Source organism: Rousettus aegyptiacus, unplaced genomic scaffold (assembly GCF_014176215.1).
Source record: "Rousettus aegyptiacus isolate mRouAeg1 unplaced genomic scaffold, mRouAeg1.p scaffold_m13_p_16, whole genome shotgun sequence".
Taxonomy (NCBI): domain Eukaryota; kingdom Metazoa; phylum Chordata; class Mammalia; order Chiroptera; family Pteropodidae; genus Rousettus; species Rousettus aegyptiacus.
Window position 1 is genome coordinate 51263371 of NW_023416291.1, and position 24765 is coordinate 51288135.

General features: G+C 49.2%; 1 protein-coding gene and 1 pseudogene across 1 annotated transcript; one reads left to right on the forward strand and one right to left on the reverse strand.

Annotated features, from left to right (window-relative positions):
* Nucleotides 1-744: 744 nt before the first annotated feature.
* On the forward strand, nucleotides 745-6230 carry TNFSF14 (TNF superfamily member 14). The gene is made up of 5 exons (XM_016145403.2): nucleotides 745-980; nucleotides 1151-1428; nucleotides 2659-2695; nucleotides 2938-2979; nucleotides 3521-6230. The coding sequence occupies exons 2-5, from the start codon at nucleotides 1210-1212 to the stop codon at nucleotides 3946-3948; spliced, it is 726 nt and encodes a 241-aa protein (XP_016000889.1). The 5' UTR covers nucleotides 745-980; nucleotides 1151-1209; the 3' UTR covers nucleotides 3949-6230.
* Nucleotides 6231-7839: 1609 nt separating this feature from the next.
* LOC118612536 lies at nucleotides 7840-7962 on the reverse strand (annotated as a pseudogene).
* Between the last annotated feature and the right edge of the window lie 16803 nt (nucleotides 7963-24765).

Genomic DNA, 24765 nt, shown 5'->3' on the forward strand with positions numbered 1-24765 from the left:
AATGAGCTACGAGGCGACAACAAGTAAAGCAAGACATCTGGCTGGAAAGCTACCGTAACCGTCCAAGCAGGGAACGAAAGGCGCCTTACTATCTCAGTCCGTTCGGGCTGCTGCAACACGGTACTGCAGACCGAGGGGCTTAAACGAGAGAGCTTCGTCTCTCACAGTTCCGGGATCGGGGTGTCAGCTCGGTCAGGGTCTGGCGAGAGCTCTCTTCCCGGCTCACAGATGGCCACCCGCTCGCTGTGTTCTCACATGGCGGAGAGAGTAGCTCTCTCTGGTCTCATCTCCTCAGGGCGCTAACCCCACCACGAGGGCCCCACCCTCATGACCTGCTTATCTCTCAAAGGCTCCACCTCCAGACACCATCACACTGAGGCTTAGCGCTTCGACATATGAATTTCGAGCTTGGACGACTGTGTGAACAGTGGTTCTACCACCGACCGCGAGCTCCAGCTGAAACTTAAGACACAGACACACGTGAACACAGGCGCGGACACCCACACGTGTACCCGCACATGCCTGCACATGCCCAAGTGCGCACACATGGACGCATGCGTGATGCTCGCACCTACACACACCTCCGTGCTCCCATGCACTGCACACGGTGCACACACGCACACGTCTGCACACATATACCCTCCCACCCCTACACACACACACACACACACACACACACACACACGCAGACCACTCCTGTATTTTCTGTGCTCTTATCACCATCTAAAATGCTATGTCTTCTTATTTATTGAGCTCATGGTCTTTCTCGCTGAAGCAGAATAGCAGCTCTGTGAGACCAGGGCTTTCTGTCTCTCTCGTTTGTGGCCGAGCCCCTGGGGACGGTGCCTGCCATACAGGAGATGTCCAATTAACGTCTGGCGCCCGCGTGAATGAGGCAGCCAGGAGGGAAGGCTGGGGCTGCGCTCGCCAGTCTGCACCTGAGTCACATTTTCAGTGGCCTCTGGAAAGTGTGAGAGACCGTGAGTGAGAGTGACATGAGGCCTGGGGGGGGTGGGACAGGAAGAAGAGGAGGGCGAGGGGGAAAGGGGCGGGGCCGAACCCCAGCGCTGAAGGCAGTCCTGGGGCCCGCGGGCGCCTGTCTTCAGTGTGCAAAGCCGAGAAGTGTTGGGCAATTGTGGTTTCCCCGCAGCGGGCAGGACCCAGACGTGCCGTGCAGCCCGGGCACCTCGGGGCCTCATCAGCGCAGGCATGGAAGAGGTGGTGATGCGGCCCTCCGTGTTCGTGGTGGACGGACAGACGGACATCCCGTTCACGAGGCTGGGGAGCGGCCCCCGAAGACGGCCCTGCAGCGCTGCCCGGCTGGGCGTGGGCCTCCTGCTGCTCCTGCTGCTGGCCGGGCTGGCTGTGGAGGGTTGGTTCCTGCTGCGGCTGCACTGGCGCCTCGGGGAGCTGGTCCCCCCCATGCCGGTGAGTGGGGCCTGAGGCTCGAGGCAGGCGGGTGTCCTGTGTCATTTCTCTGTGCTCTGGTGTGCTGGGCGGGGGACGGACTCAGAGCAGCCTGGGGCCAGCTCATTCACCTCTCTGATGCTCAGTTTCTTCGTCTGTAAAATGGGTGTGAAAATAAGAGCGTCCACCTCGTAGGAAACGAGACGCGGTGTCACGTGTGTGGCTCCCGCCGCGGTGGCCCGTGGCAAGCGTTTGACCGATGAGGGCAATGTTCTTTTAAAACGGAGAGAGGATCGGCAGGCCACACCGTCAGAGTTTCGAGTGCGCGACATGCTGATCTGAGACGTTCACGTTGCAACGTGGCCGCCACCGTAGCATTTGCCACCCTCTCTACGGTGTCACGTAATTAGACTGGCTTCTCGTGTGGGAGCATCTACGATCTAGTCTCTCAGCCAGTTTCACGCTCATAAAACAGTTTCGCTCTCTGTAACCCCCCCAGAACTGACGTTCTGACGTTGCTAATCGTCGTGAGCCGTATCCGATCGCTATTACTGGGACTGCCGCTAATCCCCCTTGTCCAAGTCTCGGAGAATCTCTCCGTGTGTCGGTTCCCAGGTGGTCGGCTGTGGCCGTGTCTGTCCGCGGGGCCACAGCTGTGGGTCCGCGTGTCCCGATCCACGCGCACGTGGTCAGCACTTTGCGGTTTCTGTCCCCAGGTCATTTCTCCTTCTGTCCGGGTCTGGTGCCCACATGGACCCGCACCCACGTGTCCGCACCCTTGTCTGCCCGCGGCCTGTGGGTCGATGTCTTTGGTCTCTCCGCGTGTAGATCCACCTGGATCCACAAACCGCGCGTCCGTGGATCCACAGCCGCGTGTGTCTTGTCAGTGTGTCCCCTAAGCGACCAGGGTCACAGGCCCATCTCCCCATGTCGGCGATTATGTGCACATATCCTTGTATCTTAACTATTATTTATTAAGTAAACCCTCCTGGAGAGTACTTATCACATGCCAGACACCGTGAAACGCGTCACGCACGTGAGTGCACTGAATCCCAGGCAGGCGCTCTTCACGCGTCCGTTTGTGACGGGAAGAGCCGAGGCCCCGCGTGGGTACGAGGTGGGGGAGGGGGGAGGTTCTGCACGTGGCCCTGGGCGCGCGTCTGAGCCGTGCCCACGGTCTGCACGTGAGTCTGAGCGGTGCCCAGGCGTGGGCCCCACAGGTCCTCACCCCGGGTCTCTCTGCATTTTCAGGAGAAAGACACAGGAGACTGGGAGCAGCTAATGCAAGGTGAGTCAGGGTCCTGGTCCCCGGGGAGGGCTCCCACACTGGTCCCACCCTCCACTGCCCAATGCAATTTGCAAAATGGGCCCAGAGCCCACAAGCGCCCCTCCCCCAAGCGTGAGAAGCAGAAGTTCGGGTCACTCCGGAAAGGGCGGGGCTGCCACCAGGGGATGGAATCGATGACCCACCCCAGGCTGGTTCTGACGCCCGCCTCCACCTCACCCTCTGACCTCTGACTCTCTCTCCAGAGCGGAGGTCCCACCAGTCCAACCCCGCAGCGCATCTGACAGGTAGGAGGACCCCAGGTCCTGGCACGGAGTCGGGGCGGCGGTGTCCTGGGGAGACCTGCAGACACGCAGCGTGTCAGGGCAGTCAGTCATTGGTTCAGTATTTGTTCAGAGTTGCCCGTGTGTGCATTCATTAACTCCTAAGCAGGCACCGTTCACATGTCCGCTTTACAGGGCAGGAAACTGAGGCACACAGAGGTCGTAGGGTGCCGGCCCCAGCCGGGTTCAGTGTCTGTCCCCCGAGCTGTGGTGCTTGTGGCAAGTCGCTTAATGGCCCCGTGCCGGCCAGAGTGCAACGACATGGGTTACGATGTGTGGGAAGCAGGTGACTTTGCTTTTCTGGGCCTCGTCTTCCCCACCCGCAAGGACAGGGTAAAGGGACTGAACACGCGTAAAGTTCTCGAACCGCCTAGCGCAGGCGAGCGCGCAGGGAGGCGAGCGCGCAGGGAGGCGAGCGCGCAGGGAGGCGAGCCGGCCCTGGCCTCGCGTTGCGCCGCGAGCGCGGGGCGCAGGCTGACCGGCCCCGCTCTGTCTCGCTCCGCAGGGGCCAACTCCAGCGTGACGGGCAGCGGGGGCCCGCTGCTGTGGGAGACCAAGCTGGGCCTGGCCTTCCTGCGCAACCTGCGCTACCGCGACGGCGCGCTGGTCGTCGCCCGCGCCGGCTACTACTACGTCTACTCCAAGGTGCAGCTGGGCGGCGTGGGCTGCCCGCAGGGGCTGACCGCGGGCCTGCCCATCACCCACGGCCTCTACAAGCGCACGCCCCGCTACCCCAAGGAGCTGGAGCTGCTGGTCAGCCGGCGGTCGCCCTGCGGGCGAGGGGCCAGCGCCCGCGTCTGGTGGGACAGCAGCTTCCTGGGCGGCGTGGTGCACCTGGACGCCGGCGAGGAGGTGGTGGTCCGCGTGCCCGAGGAGCGCCTGGTCCGCCTCCGCGACGGCACGCGGTCCTACTTCGGGGCTTTCATGGTGTGAAGGAGGGGCCGTGGTGGCTCGGATGGCATCCGGCCACGGAGGAGCCTCGTGGGACAGAAAACCCAACCAGCAGAGATTGGAGGATGCTCAGGGACCCCAAAACTTGGCGTGTGAGGAACTCAGCTGGCACCGCCAGGAGCCAAGAACCCAGCCACCCCTAGAGGTTGGAGACCCAGCGGCCACCTCTGGAGAAAACCAAAGGAAGCTGCAGACTCTGCCCCCGACGATGCTGGGGACAGAGACCAGGAGCCTGGGGCCTGCAGGCCCCCCGGACAGGGTGCGAACGTCGCTGCTTGGTCCTCAGGAAGGCCGGTGAGGGGCGGGTATTCTGAGACAGAGGAGAATGGAACGGGAGGGTCCAGGGACTTGTCTGAGAACAGGAAACATGGAGCTCCCCACTCTCACAACTGTGTGCAGGGGTGGGAGGTGATTTATCACCAGGACTCGCCCATTGTCACAGTCACACTAAGTTCCACGGGCAGGCTCGTAGCCACACCACAGCCAGGGGGCGAAAAGTCGCACTCTGACACAGGCACGGCGGTGGGGGGGGGGGGGCTGGTTAGCGTTTGACAGCCAGCCCTGCGGGGAGGGGACAGGCTTCTCAGCGTCTCCCCGTTTCCCCGCCAAGGCTGGTTGCTGGCCACTCTGTGTTATCAGCCCCGCCGGCCGTATCCCTGAGCTGTTGAGCCATCGCTTCCCGGGATTCCACAGCTGCGTTTCAGCTCCCGGGCCAGGGCTTGGCACACAGCGGGCCCTTGGAAAACGTTTGAAGAAAGAGGGGAGGAAGGAAGGAAAAAGGAAGGAAGGGAGGGAGGGAGGGAGGGACAGACAAAACTATAGCATCACAGAGAATCACTCAGCTCCACAACCTCACGACCTCACACTCACAACCACAGACTCAAGCGCACAAGGCACCAGATTCTCACGCACCTGCATCCAAGTCATAGACAGCATTGCAAAGACTCTGTCGCAGACTCCGCATGACAGACACAGCACAGTCACACACGAGTCATCGTCCCAGCCTCAGTCGCCTTCACGGACCATGCTGTTACACACGTGGTCCTCACACACAGCCTGAAGTTCCTCCCGGCCGAGATGAAGACATCCTGGGGTGAGGACCGAACTTCGTCCGTAACCCTGGGCCCCCGACCACTGGTCTTGGGATAAACGGCAAACATTGCTCCTGGATCCGCCTGCTCCTTAGTGGAAGGGTGGCTCGTAGAGACAGAAGAGTAGGTGGAATGACCCACGGAGGCACTTCATGGATCAGAAACCTGATCCCAGCTGGCCGGGCTCCATCCTGGGCCTGCTTTCCCCTCAAATCCACCATTCCTGAGGAAGTGGATGGAGTCTATATCCTGCCAAGCACCCTTACCCTAGACATTCGGTGCAGAGTGGCAGGAGCAACGGGGAGCATGGGAAGGGTGCGCTTCGGGATACCTGGAGGGCAGTCGAATGGCCCAGGACCCTCGGATGAGGGCTCGGACCTCAGAGGCGAATAAATTATTATTGTCATTGTTGACATTGTGTTTGTCATTGTTGTCTGGTGCGGGGGTTAAGGAGCCAGACATGGCAACCTGGAAGAGGTCCTGGGTTCCTCCTCCCCTCCACCACTTCCTTACCGTGTGACCTCGAGCAAGCGCCGTCACCTCTCGGTGCCTCAGTTTCCTCATCTGTGTAATGGGAGGTAACGCCAGTCTTGGCCTCCTAGGTTTGTGGTAAAGGTTAAAGCAGACCAGGCATCGAAAAAGCCATTTGGAGCTCGATGCGTGTGTGAGAGCCGTACGGGATTCAGAAACACTAAGAGGAGCTTTCTCGGGCACCTTCCTTATGCTGGACATCTTGTGTCATGTCTTGATGTGCCTGGGCACAAACTCTCGTTGCCCGCCCCCCCCATGTCCCAGATGTAGAGACGGAGGCAGAGACGCTGCCCCCAGCCCGCCCCGCCCCCGGCAAGGACATGGGGCCCTGTGCCGCTCTGCCCTTGCTGGGCTGGTGGGAGGCGGGACGGCCCCAAACGCCTGGCCCCGGCCCCCGCTGGAGTTTCCTTTACTCTCATCATGGTCTTTCCGTGGCTTTGATGAAGAGACCGCGGTGTGGAGCCCATGAACTTCTCAAAGCCACCAGCAGCCAGCGACTTCCGCCCAAGGATGGAACCTCTTGCTAAGTTTCGCCTCCAAAGATCATTCCTGGGAGGGGCCTCCCAGCCCCGAGGTGGAGGAGAGAGAGGAAGGTAGAGGGTGGGTCAGGAGGATAGGTAGTGAGAAGATGGAAAAGAGGCAGGGGAGGGAGAGGAGGAGGCGGGAGAAGGAGGGAGGTGGGGGGCGGCCTGCAGGAGCTCAGGCTGCTGGGGCAGGACACGGGCCCCTTCTCAGATGACGCGTGGGGGCCGGAAGCCCCTAGCTCAGGCCACCAACCTACTTTTCTACTTTTCGCCTTCTTAGATCTTTATCTGCTCAGTTTCCGCTTTCACCTCCTGGGCTCCAGCGTCTTTACAGATTTCACCCCCTCTCTTCCACCCCAATCGACTCCTCCTCCAGGCCTGAGTTTTGCCTGTGGTCATAGGCCTCCCTTCGGCCCCTGGGCAGGAAGCCCTCCCCCGGCCTTGTCGTCTCTCTCCACAAGACTCGGAGGCAGTAGAAGTGAAAAGTAATGGTGATGAAGTCGTTTATCCGTCTCCTATTATTAGTCTTCTGCTGTGCCCCTCCCGCAGTTGTCGCCGCAGCCGAACGCTGAGACACGTCCTCTCAGAGGACGTGGCTGACGCCAGAGCCAGACCCCCTGGGGTCAAACCCCCTCTCTGCCCCCTCCACGCTGGGCGAACTTGGTCTCCAGCTACTCCCCGCTGCTCGGGGCGGCGGCCTCTACCTCACCCTGGTCGTCGTGAGATGCAGTGACCTACGCCTTTAAGTATTTTCCCAGAGCTTGGCCCTCAGTGAGCCAGCTCTTCGATCTTCGGCAGAGACTCTTTTCGTAAGCATAGTCGTAAGCGTGTGCGCATTTAAATTTCTGATTCTTTCCCGTTATCGAAGGTGACCTTTCATCCATGGGCTGCATCTAGTCGCCGGATGTGTTTTTAAAACAGGAATGAGTAGACCACGTTTAAACATTACAAAACTTTGCACACGGACAGGTCCAGATTTCTGGATTTTCTTGGAGAGGTGGCAGCTGTCACGACAGCCCAGGTTGGGTAGCGGCTGCCCCTCTGGAGAGGACATGAGCTCGCCGGCTCCCCGGCCTCCCCCACCCCCGCTCTCTCCCACACGGAGGAGGCCGAGTGTCAGCTGCCTCCTCAGGCTTGCTCCTTCGTTTCTCTTAATTACAAGTCACGCTTCCAACGCACTCACTGGATACCAGTGGCTGTCCTAAGTGCATTAATTCACAGTAACTCATTTCGTTCTCACAATGACCCTATTGGGGTTCCCATTAAACACCTGTTTTAGGGATGGGGAAGTCCAGGCGCAGAGAGGTTAAGTCACTTCCCCATCAAACATGGGAAAATAGACCACAGCCTGAGGTCACCATGAATTTTAAAAAAAATGACAGTTCGTGGTTGTATTAATTTTCTATCGCTGCTGGAACAAATTCTCACCCACTTAATAACTTAAAACAATACTAAATTTATCACCTTCTAGTTCTGGAAGTCAGAAGTCAGAAATGAGTCTCATGGGACTAAAGCTGAGGCCTCAGCGGGGGCTGCCTTCTTTCTGGAGGAACGGTCTCCCCCCACATCCTTTCCCCGTGTGTGCCTCTGTGGGGGCCCAAACAGACACACGTGTGGAATGCATGGGCCCCAGCTCACAAGGAGCGCGAATAATTTAACTTCCTCTTTACTCCTCACAGATCGCAAGGACCTGGTCAGCTTACGATCTCTTATTTTTCATTTTTTTACGCCTGCAGCAAGCACCTGGTCGTCCCAGGCGGTCTCCCATCCAAGTACTACCCGGGCCCGACCCTGCTTAGCTTCCGAGATCAGATGGGATCGGGCGCGTTCAGGGTGGCTTGGCCGTAGATACAATGCAACTTAATAGATGCAAAGGTCTCTTTGCCCCAGGATGCCGAGGACTTGATATCAGTCCACCGGGAACCATCTCTTCCCACACCCTCCTTTCCTACGACGGTCAAAATCCCAGCAGCTCAGGAAATGCCAAGGCACTGAGGAAGAGGGACGGCTCCACCTGGTTCTCGGGCCACACATTCACACGTTACCCACCGCCAGTCTGCTTCTGATTCATCGGCCCTCCATTTTAGCACTTGTGACTTATCAAGAATGGTGCATTTTCTGCTGCTCCTTAACTTCCTGGGTTTTGGTAGTGAGGCTGATTTCGGGCCAGGAAACTCTTTGAGGCGGTCTGTGGCTTCAACTGCCCAGAGACGCCATTGAGTCATTTCCTCTTTGGGGACCTGCAGCACTTCTGGGCTCTGCAATGGGGAGGAGAAATTTTTTTCAGGAGAGCTTTTCATGGTGCCAGGGTTCTTTTTTCAAACGCCAGGGCATAGGAACTTCCTCTCTGTGGTGGGTGCTGAATCGTGCCCCCCTAAAATTCTCATGTTGAAGCTCTAAGCCCCAGGACCTCAGAACGTGACTCTGTTTGGAAACGGCACCTTTAAAGGGAAAATGAATGGAAAATGAGGTCGTTCAGGTTGGTCCTAATGCAACATGACTAGTGTGCTTTTAGGAAGAGAGTAGGTCACAGACACACCGAGGGATAACCCCGCGAGGACGCAGGGAGAAGACGGCTTCGGAAGGAAAGTGCAGACACCTTCGTCTCAGACCTCCGGCCCCTAGAACCGTGGGAGATTGCGCTCCCACCTCGGGGCACGTCACTATGGCCGCCCTGGCAAACAGACACAACACCTCCCCTCTTTCTGCCTGTCCCGGGGAATTTCCTTCTTGACCAAAAGGGTGGGAAGAGGCTCCGGAAGGAAGATCCTTTCAAGTGAAAGAGAGGGATAGAGAGGCAGAGTCAGAGAAGATGTGACAATAAACGCACGGATTAGAGTGATGGATGAGATTATGGGGGGGGGGCAGGGGTGCGGTCCTCCAGCTTAGGAATACAGGTGACCTCTAGAAGTTGAAAAAGGCAAGGAAGCAGGGTCGCTCCTAGAACTTCCAGAAAGACAACAACCCTGCCGACACCTTGAATTTAGCCCGATGAAACCGATTTGGACTGGAGCCTCTAGGACTGGAAGGTAACAGAATTGCGTTGTTTCACGCCTCTAAGTTTGCGGTAATTTGTTACAGGAGCTGCAGCCGATTCGCATAGCGTGGATCTGGGTGCCACCCCGCAGCATCCACGACCGTCCACCTCCCGTGCCACTCGGGTGCACGTGATTTGTAAGGAGGTTCACCGTGCTTGGGGAAAGCTCCCGCAGGAGCCAATCCCAGCCAGATAAACGGAAGCGAGCGTGAGCCGCAGCTCCCGCTGCTGCGGCCCACTCCGGCAACCCGAGCGGGTGCCCTGAGCGGGCGCTCACCATCTCCCTCCCCTACCGCCCATTCTAAATCCTCTCCACCCTCACCCAGAGGGCTCTTCTGCTGGTCTCCGCAGCTCACCTGCTGGGGCGACCCCCGTTCCTCACACCGAGGGGTCTGAGACCCATCGCCACGCCTTTAGACATTCAATACCCAAGAACAGCACTGATTTCTGCCGCGCTGCCGCGCCGCCGGGTCGCGTTAGACTTACGACCTCGCTCGGCAAGGGATGCGAAGGGGAGTAATTTTGGAGGCTCCCACTTGTCCTCATCCACAGCAAAAGGTGACCGATACCTGATCTGCTCAGTGACCCCCAAGCGCCAAGGGCTTAACAGGCTTCATCTCTCAATCCTCACGACCACTCTACAATATCAAGATAATTACTGTCCCCTCACTGCAGAAGAAGAAACTTAAGTATGGGGAGTGAGGTAACCGAAGGTCCTTCATCGGGACGTGGGAGAGCCTTCTGACCCCAGAGCCCTTGCCCTAAACCGCACTCCAGCCTATGCGCAGACCCCATTTTTTCACCCGCCCCCCTCACCCATGGATGCATACACACTTTCCAAGCAGTACACACAATGCTGTAAGGAGCCTCCTCCTGTGTATTCCTCTCACAGGTCCTGGGAGCCCCCAGATGAGACATAGAAGAAGGGTTCTGAGCCTACGTGTGTTGACCTCTAACCTGGGACCTCAAGGATGTCAAGTCCGTGATTTCTGACCAGTTTTCCAGTATCCCCCATCCTTTCTCGGACACTCACCGAAACTTAACCCCGAGGACTAACTTGCCGTGTCCCCCGGGGGCTCTCCTGTGTCATTCTGGTCAAGCTCCTTCAGTGATCCCCCAGCTGTACAATACTTGGGGGAAATAGCTCATTCCTCACTGAGTCGTTGGGGAGACCCTAAGATACCATACACGGAGGAACAATAACTTCGAAAGACAAATTGAACACCTTTCTCTTTCCTCCTTCTGATCTAAATCTCCAGCCTGTCAGTTACTGGCGGAGTGTCCTTAAGCTGCCTGGACCTCTCTGTGCCTCAGTTTCTTCATCTGTAAAATGAGGATAATAATATCCCCACCATATCATACCTCCTGACACAAGCCCCCACTGCTGGGCGTGGTCGAGACGTGCCAAGCGCTTAGTCGAGCGGGTCCTGGCGGATACGAGGTGCTCGTTAAGTATCGACCACTGCTGCGGATGGTATTGTCATTTATTTCTCTCGCTTCTTTCCCCACTCTGGTTGACTTTGTATGTCCATTCCTTCCCGAGAGAGGTGGCGGACCGTGGGGGTAGCCTGCGAGTCTCTCCCTGGCGTCGATCTCCAGAAGCCTGAAGTGATGGTGAGGTTTGGGGTTTGGCCGACACTAAGGGGTAATTATGAGCCACCCCAGCGGGGCTCACCGAAGCTTCTGTTGCTCCTGTATCACATGCAAGTCCTCCCTCGACCGGCCTGCTGTCCCCACTCCCTCAGACCAGTTGAACCTTGACAGCATTTTGCAATTAACCTTTGGCATGCCGGTCTCCATTTCAGAGTCCGTTTCCTCAAAACCCAATCTATTCAGAGGGGACCCCGCTGATACACATGAACCCTGTGTCCACTACAAACACACAGACGTGCTGAGTACAAGGTAATAAAATAGTGTAACGAACAGACAAGTTTGCACGGAAGAAACAAGTCCCTCGATGCTAAACGAGAGAATTTAAAGCCAGCGTGACAACGATGAGCCGTGCCGCAAGGGGCTTCAGTCCCGAAGTGTCCCATATGGGGCAGAGAGTTGGAGCTCTGACAACCTCTGGGGACAGGCATGTGGCTCAGGCCTTTGGGACACAGAGGAAGGGAAACAGAGGCCCCTGCCCAGAACCTGAAACCTGGAAACGTCGTCTGCTCCAAATGAGAGCATCTGGAAAAACTCCCTGTGACAGCTAGGGAGAATGGTCACCCAGAAGAAACCGAGACCTCAGATCTGCTTCACATGTTAAATAGAGCAAGCGCGTCGTCTCTACTTAACGGACAGTGCAGGAACTGAAGGCGGACCCCACGCAGGCAGAGGACTCGTCCCTTCTGTTTGTCTCGTATCGCCAGAGCCCAGAACCGCGCGTGATGCACAGCAGGTTCCCAGCAACAGTGGCCGGGCAAGTGAACGGTGACTTACTTCGGCCAAGAGAATGTCACGGAAGTGGCGTTTCGTGAACTCTAGGATCTCGGCGTCAGGAGAACTCGTGGCGTCCTCTTTTGCCTTCTCAGAGCGCTGAGTGACCGCACGAAGTGCAGCTATCCTATGAGAGAGGGCGAGCGGGTGGACAGAGAGGCGCCGATGGATGGAAGGCACAAGAAGGAAGCCATCCTGGTTCCGCCAGCTCCGCACGAGCAGCCCTCGTCTGTGGAGCTGAAACGAACCAGTCCTACCGAGCCCTGCTGGGTCAGCTCTCAGCGTGGTAAGCAAATAGAACCGTTGCTGTTTCACGTCTCTAAGTTGCGGGGTTGTTTTTTATGCATCAGATAGTTGATAGACCTTGCAAGCTCTTTTCTATAATCGCACAACAGACAGGCAGGCAGGCAGGCAGACAGATGGATCAATGAATGGATAGATGAGTGAAAATGTGGATAGGTAGATGGTTGGGTGGGTGGACAAGTGGACGGATGGATGGATGGATGGATGGATGGATGGATGGATGGGCGTATGGGTGAATGGTTGAGTGGGTGGTCAATTGGATAGATGGGGCTATAGATAAAAGCGATGGATGATGAATGGATGGATACACAACATGTATTCTAAATCAAATTCTAAACTCAGTAGCAGCCTATGTAGCATAAAATAAACATGAATTTACATCACGTAGGCATCCATCGTAGGGAGCGCCCCAGTTTTAGGTTACAATCTGTGTAACTAAGAAGCGAAAGCGACAACAAAAGAGCTAATGCGTATTCCAGATTTATATCTAACTCAGGGGAAGCCATAGGTTGTCACGTCGCCCTCATCGGGATGACGAGGAACGTCCTCTGAGAGCATCTTTCGTTTCCCAAGAGGAAGCCAGGCAGATGACTCGAATTCCATTGCCCCGCAGTATGTCTGCATCTAGCCCCGTCCACGCTGCCTTCATTAACACAATGACTGTAAGTCCTGCTCTTTGGGAAATCGAGGCCCTTCTGACTCTCACTCTTCAGAAGTATCTCGCTCATGTATGTATGTATGTACTCTGCCAAGTTCCATGGAGGGGGGGGAGGAACAACAACAGCCTGTTGAGATTTTTACTGGAACTGCATTGAATCTGTAGATCGAGTTGGGAGTACGGATATTTGTGTATCACTGAGTCTTCCCATCAACGAACATGACATAATTCTCCTTCTATTTAGGTATTTTTCAACGTTACTCAACTATATTTCATAATTTTCTTTGTAAATAGTACGCATCATTTTTAGATTTATTTCTAAGTGCTTTGCTTTATTGGCGCTGTAATCAATGCCATCTCTCTTTTTTCGAAATCATAATTTCTAGCATCCGTTGCTGCCATGCATGTGTACCCAGTGCAACAGATGTTGGTAGTTATCACAGACACGTTGAAAAAATGTCCCGAAAACGAACATCCTCGTTTTGTTTCCGATCTTTAAGTGACTGCTTTGACTGTTTCACCACTAATAATGAATCTGCCGCAGGGCTTTTTGGGTAGCCCTCAGAGTAAAGAAGACTTCTATTCCTAATTCGCTAAGAGACTTTCAAAAATCGTGAATCAGCGTTGTGTTTTTTGAATGCTTCCTCTGCATCTCTTAAGAATGTCACGTGATTTTTCCCCTTTAGACTGATAATGTGGCGAATTATGTTCATCAATATTCTAATATTAATTCAACCTTTTACTCCTGGAATAAATCCAATTCGATCATGGTGTATTTTTAATGTGTTACCAGATTTAATTTACTGATATTTTATGTAGGATGTTTGCATCTGTGTTTTAAAGGAAGATTTTTCTGACTCATACCATCCTTTCCAGGGTTTGATATTAACGAAGGTAATGTTGGCCTCATACAAAAGAAAACTGAGTATAGGGTTTTTTCTGTATTGTGAAATAGTTCGTGTGTGGTTAGCATACATGGACAGTTAGTAGAACTCACTTATAAGCACATCTGGGTCTTGTGCCTCATTTGTGGGAAGGGTTTTTTCATAGGCAAAAGTTTTAAAGTTATTATTGAATTTCGCTAATGAGTTTTAAATTCTTCAGATTTTGTATTTTTTCTTGATTCGGGTTTTTAAAACTACATTTTCTATAGACAATTGGATATTTTATCTACAGTTTCACAATTAGGAGTGAGAAGATGCCATGCTGGTGAACAAAATCATTCTTCGCGTATTCTTAGTTCCACCTCTACGGCCTCTGTGATCATATCCCGTTTTGCATCATTAATATTTCTAATTTGCATTTTTCTTGGTTTTTCTTTGATCAATGTCACAAGACATTTATCTTTTTTCTTCTCTTCAAAAAACTAGATCTCGGTCTTCTTATGATGCGTTTCTGACTCTTTCCCTCCTTATGCTTTCTATGGTTTCATTCTGTTGTTCTTTTCCAGCTCTCTGACTTCAATACTTAGCTCATCGATTTTCATTAAGGCTGTAGATTTTCCTCTAAGTGTTACCGATAAGAAGTTCGATATGTAATGATTTCCAGTTCTAGAGATGAAAATATTGCATTCCCTGTGTTCCCTTTTGTTCATGAATTTTATCTGCCTTTTTCTTTTTCCACATTATAGTCTTTGAGCTTCTCATGCCTGTTTTTCACATCTTGGTGACAATCAACAAAATGGCCACACTTATCCTTACCTTTAAACACTACAAGGCTAAGAAAAATATCTCCTACAAAGCTTACTAATGGCTGGTTAAAAAAGGAGGAAATGAAAGAAAAAAAGAGATTCTCCAAGCATTTTTAAAATTAATTTTGTAAAATTTGTGGTAAAACATGCATAACAAAATCTACCGTTTTAACCATTTTTAAGTGTACAGTATTTACATACATTCACATTGCCATGCAGCCCTTCCCACCATCCGTCTCCAGAACTTTCTCATCTTCCTAAGTTGAAACTCTGTCCCCATGAAACACTCACTCCCCTCCCCTCCCCCACCCCTGGATCCATCATCTAGTCCCATCCCTATGGATCTGAATCCCCTGGGACCTCCTGTCAGTGGGATGGTACAGTATTTGTTCTTCTGTGTCTGGCTTATTTCACTAAGCATGTCTTCCAGGTCCATCCATGTTGTAACCGGCGTCAAAAACTTTCCTTCTTTTGTAAGGCCGAATACATTCCATTGTCGGTACATGCCACATTTTAAAATTAAACTCACTGGGGTGACACTGGTGAGTAAAATTATATAGGTTTCAAGTGTACGGTTCACTAATACATAATATGCATATTGCACTATGTGTTCACCACCCAAAGTTAAGTTTCTTTCATCGCCTTGCATTTGACCCCCTTTACTCTTATCGACCTCCCCCCAACCGCTTCCCCTCTGGTGACCACTAGACCATTGTCTGTGTCCCCGAGTTTCTGTTTGCTTGTCTTGTTCGTTGGCTGCTTTTAGTTTTAAATCTCACCTGTGAGTGAGATCGTCTGGTTCTCAACCTTTTCTGTCTGACTTATTTATTTCATTTAGCATGAGGCTCTCAGGACCCATCCATGTTGCAAATGGCAGTATTTCATCTTTTTTTTTTTTGTCTGAATCGTATCGATGTGACAAACGCCGCATTGATGTTATTCAGTCCATGGACACTTAGGTCGTTTCCGTTTGGGGCCGTTGAGAAGAACCCTGCTTCGAGCACGAGTGTGCAACTATCTCTTTGAGTCCATGCTTTTAATTCTTTCGGGTTTGCACGGAAACACGGAATTTCTGGACACCGCGATAATCCCGCTTCTAATTTTTTGAGACGTCACCTGCTCTTTTCCTCTTTTCCGTCGTGGCCGCACCGTCTCACACGGTGCGCTCTGCAGGGGCTCTGGGCACGCTCCGCATATGCAGCCGTGAGGTCAAGCGTGTCCGTTACATCGTTCGCACCCGTCTTTTCGCTTTTCGTCTGCTGGAGCTATCACTGGCGAAGAGGGGTCCTTTAAGAATCTCTCGCCTTGGTGGCGCAGCTGTCTAACGTCAGGTATTTTATGTGGGTTTTTTTTTTTTTTTCCGTTCCAGGTCTTTACATTCTGGACAGCATTTTCCATTCATAACGCAGCTCAGGCCGTAGCAGCCACGTGCCAGAGAAGTTCTGTCACTTTTTGCTTCATTTATATAGTGAGACAGCAGTTTTAAGCACATGCGTATTTAGAGTTGTTAAATTTTCATGACAGAGACTTAATTATCTCTCATAATGCTTTCGACATTAAATCGGTGCTGTCTCATAATAGCAGGGGCAAACCAAATTTTTTCTGGCTATTTACATCCTTTAACTGACAATTTGTTATATCATTTACATTTCAATGTAAACATGTTGCCGGATTTTCTCTTTTTTTTTTTTACTCAGTCTGACAATATTCGTCTTTTCATTTGCATATTTAGACCAACACCCCCCAACGGAAATGTAATGTGAACACCTCCATAATTTAAAAATTTCCAGCAGCCACAATTGAAAGGTTTTAAAATACGGTAAAATTAATTTTAGTAATATATTATATTTAACAACGTATCCAAAATGCTATGACTTCAAGATACAATCAATATCACAATTTTAATAAGATATTTTGCCTAGTTTTTATTCCAGGTCTTCGGATCCTGGGTCGCACCTCGCGCTGAGAGTGCCTCGCATGCCACATGATCCACGTTCCACGCAGCCAGCGGCGACACAAGGCCCCTGGCGACCTAAGGCTCCGGGCCACTGGGCGGAGGAGCGAGGAGCGGGACCGCAAGTGTTCATTCCACTTACCGATGTGCGTGGATTTATCCTGCGCTTTCTGATGGTCTCTCCTTTTCTACATTTCTTTTTGTCTCCCTTCCTTTCCTTGTTTGGGTTTTTTTTTTTTTTTTTCCCTCTCATTCCAGTTTCTTCTTCTACCTAGTTCAGGAATGACATATTTTATTCCTGTCGTTTGGGACATTTCTGGAGACAGGTTCATTGATAAATTGAATCTATCAAAGTCTAACGCTGTTCAGTCTTTTTATTCTCCTGAAGCCTCCGCCGTGGTCTGCCCGTGTCCACTCTCGCCCCCTACAGGCGGTTCTCCGCATAGCGGTCAAAGTGAGAGTTTGGTTAACTTTGTTTTTAATGTGTCATGTTTATTTAAAAATCACACAGAATCTCACGCAAAGACATCTGTTTGACCCAAAAAAAAAAATCTTTATGATAAAAATATCTTTTTATACCCTTCCAAAAATGAAAGCTACTAATCAAAAGAAATAAAACAACTCAAGTATCAAGAGAAGTAAAAAGTAACAAAGGACTATGAAGTCACTTTCTATTTTTAGTGATTTAAAACATCCTACAGTTATTTTTTTTGCTTAATGTATGATTGACATACATGAAGCTGTACATATTTGATGCATTTATCTCGATGAGTTTGAAGATAAGCAAATACCTGTAAAACATCAATCATACACCATGCTATAAGCTTAACCATTACGTCTAAAATTTTTCTTCTTCCTTCTTTTTTGGTGTGTGATAAAAACATTTAACTTAAGATAGACCTTCTTTGAAAAATATTAAGTGTACAATAAGTATTGTTAACTATATGCTGTATAGTAGATATATATATAATAGTTACACATATAGTAGCTTTATGTATAGTAGTTATATATATGTGTGTGTATATGTGTGTGTGTATATATTATATTATACGTATTATATATATTAGAGTATATTGTATCTATTATATATTATATTATATGTATTATATATTATATTATATTATATTATATTGTATTGTATTATATTATATTATATATGTTAGAGCATAATGCTCTAGGACTCATCTCTCCTTCATAACTGACACTCTGTCCCCCTGAAAGACACACCCTCCACTTTCTTCCCCTAGCTTCTGACTCCCACAGTCTATTTTCTCTATATATAAATTTGACTCCTCTAGGGAGTCAAATATTTGTCACAAAATATTTGTCCTTTGGTGTCTGGCTTATTTCACTGAGCATAATGGCTTTAAGGTTTATCCATGTTGTAGCGCAGGTTAGAATTTCTTTCTTTTTTATAATTAAATAATATTCCATTGTCTGGATGGAGCACATTTTGTTTATGTGTTCACTGTTGATGTACCATTAGGTTGTTTCCATATCTTTGCTTTTGTAAATAATGCTTTGATGAACATGGAAATACGGGTATCTCTTCGAGATCCTGATTTCAACTATTTGGGGGTAATACCCAGAAGAAGGATCCATCGATGGTAAGGCAGTTCTACTTTTAATGGTTTGAGGAATCTGCACACTGTTTTCCACTGTGGCTGCACCAATTTGCATGCCCACCAAGAGTGTGGAAGGGTTCTAATTTCTCCACGTCTTCCACAATACCTGTTATCCTTTGTTTTTTGAAGAATAGCCATCCTAACAGGTGTGAGGTGATATGTGGCTGTGGATTTTTTAAAATAATATTTTATTTTTCAATTATAACTGACATATAATATATTAATTTCAGGTGTACAACATAATTATTAGACATCTATGTAGCTTACAAGTGATCATTCTGATCAATCTAGTACCTACCTGGCATTATACACAATTCTTACGGTATGCTGCATTTCATATTTTCATGGCTATTTTGCAGCTTATCGATTTGTACTTCGTAATCCTTTCGCCTTGTTCACCCATCCGCCAACACGCCTTCCAACAGACAACCATGAAAATGCCCTCTATCTCCAGGAGTTCGTTCCTGTTCTGCTTGTTTGTCCATTTGGTTTTTTAGATTCCACATATAAGTAAAATTGTATGGGATTTGTCTTTCTCTGTCTGACTTACTTCATTTAGCATAATATCCTCTAGGTCCGTCCATGTTGTTGCAGAGGGCAAGATTTTGTTCTTTTTAATTTTTTTTTTCCAATTACAGTTAGCAAACAGTATTATATTAGTTTCAGGTGTATGACATGGTGATTAGACATTTATATAACTTACAAAGTGATCACCCCAATAAATCTAGTACCCATCTGACACCACACATAGTTATTACAATATTATTAACTATATTCACTATGCTATACATTACATCCTCATGATTATTTTTAACTACCAATTTGTACTTCTTAATCCCTTCCTCTTTTGACCCACCACCCAAACCTCCTCCCATCTGACAACCATCAAAGTGTTCTCTTATCTATGAGTTTGTTCCTATTTGTTTGCTTGTTCCTATTTGTTCTTTAGAATCCATGTATAAAAGAGATCATGTGGCATTTATCTTCCTCTATTCGACTTACTCCGCTCAGCATAACACCCTCTAGGTCCATCCATGTTGTTGCAGATGGCAAGATTAGGTGGCGCTGCTATGTCTCGTGGTCTTCGTAGAGTGGCTTTATGTAGTAGGTCTGCTATGGGTCTCAGTAGCATAGTCTTCTCTGGTCACCTGAGAATGGTGCTCCATTTATGTCTCTTGTATGGATTGTGTGTGTCCTCCAATTGTAGCTGAGCCTTGGTTGCTGTTTGCTCATCAACGGGAAGGATTGACCCTCAGGCTAAGCAGTGGAGGAGCTGTTGTGCAAGGGCTGACCCTACATAGCAGGATTTGCTTTAGCAGGGCTCTGGTACCTGCCCTGTCTGTCTTTTTGGCATGTTGTCCTCAAACGTGACCCCGGGCAGTGCTCCAGCAGTGTAGGTGTGGGCCTCCTGGGAGGGGCCCTGTCACAGGCCAAGTTCAGCTGCAGCCTGTGTCTTGCCTGGGGCTACCTGGTTTGCGCCACCAAGCAATCCACAGATGGCTGCCACCCATGGCGGGCTTGGAAGTGCCTCGAGAGGTCAAGCCACAAACCAAGGCTGGTTGCCGCTAGTGCTGGTCTTGGAGCTGCTCAACAAGAGGTACAGGGCACTCAAAGGCCAGATGTTGCTTGTTTGGGTTTTACAAACCTTTGAGAGATTATAGGAAAGTCTGCAGCATGAGCCAAGACAGGCCATTTATATGGAAAGGCTGCTGGAAGCAATTTGGTCAACCCACAAGTTGAATAGGGCAGGGTCCCAGGGAATCACCAGGGCAAGGCAAACAGTGTTAACCAGGTCGATGGAGACTGAGATATGATGTCAGCCTAAGTCTACACGCTAAGGCAAGGGAGCGCTCAACAAAGGAGCAATGGCTTCTGCCAACACTTTTGTCTGGGAGAAAGCTTCCCCTTCTGCCCTCATCTGAAGCCAGACAATCCAGTTCCTCCTCGTATGTCCCTGGTGCCTTATGAGCTGCTCTCTGAGCACTGGAGCTCAGAGCAAGTGAGTCTAGCATCTAGTAAGTTTGTGCTTGGGCCCTTAGGAGGAGCACCGGGACTCCAGCTGCTTTGCATCTCACTCAGCCACAATCTCCACTGGTTTTGCAACCAGAAGTTGTGGGGACTCCTCTTCCCGGCACTGGAACTCTGGGCTGGGGAGCCTGGTATGGACCTGGGACCCTTTGCTCCTCTATAGCTGAAATATCCCTCTAGATTTTTAACTGCCATGTGTGAGTGTAGAATCAGCCCATCTTGTGTCTCCACACCTCCTACCAGTCTTGATGTGCCTTCTTCTATACGTCCTTAGTTATAAACTTCTGTTTGGCTAGACTTCAGACAATTCTCAATGATGATTGTTGAGTAATTTAGTTGTACTTTTGATGTGGTCTTGGGAGGAGACCAGCACAGCATTTACCTACTCCACCATCTTGACCAGAAGCCTCCCTGAGGTTTTTATTTGCATTTCCCTAATGGTTAGTGATGCTGGGCACCTTTTCCTATGCCTAATGTCCTTTTTATATATTACTGTGTGATTTTTAATTTAATGTTATCATTAAACTTTTGCATATTGGTTCATGAATGAAACCGGCGCATTCTTGTTTGTGTCTTTTTATGACTATCCATGTGCATTTACATTGGGTATATATCTAGGAGTGCATTTACCTATGTTTACTCTTCAAGAGAAGAAGAACAAAATGGAGTTACTCTTTTAGATATTAAGACGTATTTTAAGGCTATGGTAATTTAGGCCGTGTGGCATTAATGCATGAGAGACTACAATCTGGTCAAGATGAATGCTGGCGCAAGCATTGTACCTTTGCTGAGCCCTCCTTGAACCCAGTGTGCAAACACAGGCAGCCACCATATCTGACTCTCCATGAACCTGGCTATCACCATTATCCCACCTTGGGGATTCCCTAATGTCCCACCCCGCCCGCTGGGCCCCACAGGACATCTACTACAGAAGTCCACCCTATCAAGACTGGGAGACACAGCAGTTCTACCTACTATGTAGAAACAAACACAGGGAGGCGGCCAAAATGGGGAGACAAAGAAACATTTCCCAAACAAAAGAACAGAGCAAAGCTCCAGAAAAAAAAGACTAACAAGCAATCTACCAGACGCAGCGTTCAAAACACTTATTATAAAAATGCAAATCGAAAGACTGACAACACCAAGTTGTGTAAAATAGAGCAACAGAGATTTTCACATTTGGCTCGTGTGGCTTCTATAATTACAGCTGCTTTGGAAAACTGGGTTTGTCTAATAAAGTGGAAGAGAGAGAGAGAGATAACTCAAATTACAAAAAAAAAATAGTAATGAAAATGATGACATTACCACTAACTCTACAAAAACAGAAAAGGATAACAAGAGAATACTAGTAAGATTTCTATGTAAACGAATTAGATAACTAGATGAAATGGACAGAGTCTTCGAAAAACATAATTTACCAAAACTGACTAAAGATGAAATTGGAATATGCATTGGCCTATAACACGTAAGAAGATGAAACCACTAACCGAAAACCTCCTGAGAAAGAAAAGCCCAGGACCAAATGGATTCAGTGATGAATTCTGGCAAGCATTTAATGAAGAATTAATACCAATCTCTCCCAAACGCTTCCCAAAAAAATTGAAGAGGAGGGAAAACTCTCTAATTCATTCCGAGGACAACATTACCTTACCACCAAAGCAGTGGCATCACAAGAAAAAAAAAAAACACTACAGATCAATATCCCTGATGAAGACAGGTGCAGAAATCTGCAAACAAAATACTAGGAAACTAAATCCAGCATCATATTAAAAGAATCACACACAATGACCAAGTGGGATTTATTTCCAGAATGCAAGGATGGTTCGACACACAAAAAGCAATCAATGTACATACCACATTAATAAAATGAAGGGATAAAAACACGTATCATCCCGATTGGTGCATAAAGAGCTTTTGACAAAATTCAAAACTTCACATTCACATGCTGAGTGACATAAGTCAGACAGAGTGCGACGACACCATAAGCTCAAAGACAGAAGAGAGATTGGTAGTTGCAAGAGGCAGGGGACGAGGAGGTGGGAGAAATGAGTGACTTGGGATTTTTTTTTTTTCAGTAAATCGAATACAAAATTTTAATAGCTTATAAAACTAGCTATTTGGGGAAGTCATCAATGTCCGACTGAAGAGCAGTGGTTTGGTTATTCTTGTCTTACACTAAATTTAGAAGGAAACCGAAGCGACAAGTGAGTGATCTGCACCTACGTGGCATGCAAAATAAGAAGGCACAGTTATCACCCCACCAAAGGATAGATGTCAAAGAAACGTCCGAGCAAAGGCAGCTCAATGGGACAAATTGCCCTCTACACGCCATGCTCAGTGCACAGCCAGTACATGGCAGCCACAGTCGAGGAGACACCCCCGGCCGGCCGTGCTCTTATGCAGGGCTGCATTTATGGTCACGTGTCTTCCCTGGAGGCCGTTTCATAAAGAGCCCCGATAGTGACTTCTAATAAATACATAAAGATGAATATAGTGACTTCTAAAAAATATAGAAAGATGAATCAGGTACTGATTCATGCCACAACGTGAATGCTCGCTGAAAGGAGCTAAATATGAAAGGCCACACGTTGCCTGATTCCATTTGTATTAAATGTCCAGAATAAGATATCGTTAAGACAGAACAAAGGAGCTTGGATCTGGATAGAGAACGAGGTACATGGTAGTAAACCCAGGGCCAGCAAGGAAGAGTCCCCATGAGTCAGGGCATGGCTGATGGATCTTGCAGACATTTGCTCAATAACTATTTATTAAGCACCTACTGTGTGCCAGGCACTGCAATAAGCACTGGAATTAGAGTCCACCCTCAGTGCCAGGTAGGGTCCAGTAGAATCCCAGGGTTGCTGCTCTTCCTCTTCCTGGATGGGATGTGTGTTGCAGGCAAGTCCCTGACAAACCACTAGACGTTGGACATGGAAGGAGGCGGATAACTCCAGCCTTCGGTGCTGTGGGCTTGCTACTGAGATCCACATATCGCCCTTGACGTGGAGACTATTCCACGTCACTCAGAGATCCCAACTTTGCAGCCCGATGCTGTAACAGGTATAACTTTGGGGCTCTCTCTGTCAGGGAGGGGTGCCTGCATTTTGCAAGCAGTAAGGAGAAGGAGCTGAGGCTTCCGGCGACCTGATGGGTGGATTCTGATAGCGATTAGTATTTTCCGCCCAGTGTTTTCAGCTTTCCTTCTTCCAGGCTCATGGAAGCCACTTTCTTGCATTCTGTGAACTTAGGCTGGGCCTTGGCCTATGGAAAGCAAGTGATAGTGACATTCCAGCTATCACAAATAGATTTGAACCCTTCCCTGACCTGCATGAGCAAAAAAAAAAAAACATTTATTGTCTAAAGATATTAAAGGGATGTTTGTTATTACAACATAACCTAGCCTACGCTACCCTGACCAACACATGAGCTTCAAGGGAAGGAGGAAAGATCAACTTTGACAATAAAATTTGAGATTTTTTTTAAAGCTCCTTTCAAACCAATAGTCTTGAAAGCTACCTTTGGTGACAGAAAAAAAAAAGTATTTTATAAATTATTTAAACTCTAATTATGTGTTGACGTTCAAATCAAAAAAGACTTCTGTGGTTAAGGTTACTCACGTCGGGGAGAGAGCTGAAGTTCGGATAATGATAAGAACAATAGTAATAATGGTAGTGATAGCTACCACCAGTTCCTTACACACATCAGTCAGGTGCTAAGTACTTATGAATATTAACTCTTTTAATCTTTATAGCAAGTCTAGGAGCTAGATAACATTATAACCTCTGGGAAACTGAGGCACAGGAAGGTTAAGTAACGTGCTCAAGGTCACATATCTGGTAAGCAATGGAGTCAGAATTCTTCATTTAAGTCCCGGGTTCAGAATTTGGGTAAGGAAAGTAAGGTAAGTCACGTAAGTGCAGGATCAGATCCAATCTTTATTTTAACCATTTTGGGTGCAGGTGGTCCAAAGGTACAAACTTCCAGTTGTAAAATAAATAAATCACAGAGCTGTCAAGTACACGGCGATTGCAGTTAATAACACTGCCTCGCCTATTTGAAAGCTATTAAAAGAGTAGGTCTGAAATGTTCTCATCACAAGGAAAAAAATTGTTAAAAAATTTTTTTTTGACATTTTGTTCCTCCTGTACCTTTTTGGCAATAATTTTTTGACTTTTGAAAATATTGCACTAGAGTTTTATTTAACTGGATCGCTGAGTTTGGGATGCTTCCTTGCTTTTGCAACTACCCGAGTGACTCGCCCACCTGCCTTCCCCTGCTAGTCCGGCTGACTTTAAAATCTGATCTTTTAAACCTCTGAGTCATGAAAACCCTTAATCGTGGGAAAATGGGTAAATCCCAACTTCCAGCCCCAGAGAAAAGGGGACAGGGATGAATTAGGGGAGGTCGGTGCAGAAGCAGAGGGGGTGTCCTCATGCCACCACCCCCCCACCTCCTGGCTGAAATCCACAGAGTGGGAAGTGTGATATGAGTTAAGAGGGTAACTGCAGCCAAGGATCCCTGTCTCCTTCCAGTTTCAAACTCTGCCAAGGAGAACACCAAGAGCCATAGCCCTCCGGCAAGCTGGGGACATCCACGGCAAAGGGACAGTGAAGGGGCAGCCAAATTAGAAAACAAGAACGCCAGGTCGGCATCTTTAAGCTGTCCTCACTTCCCAGGGGCCTAGATGGTGCCTCGCGCTTCATGGGCGGAGCAGAAGGCAGCCAGAATCAAACCAGCGGACTCGGGGGTCCCCTCCAGTCCCTCCCCCGCACTGCGCTGGGACTCCCCTGACTTCTCAGAAGTCGTGAAGGGACTTAAGCTGGCATCGGAGTGGGAAATCCACCATGTTCCCTCCCTGCCGCCCCTCGCATGAAGATGCAGCCAGTTCAGGTTTCAGAGTCTCCACCCTGGGCGGAACTACACAGTCTAGAGAA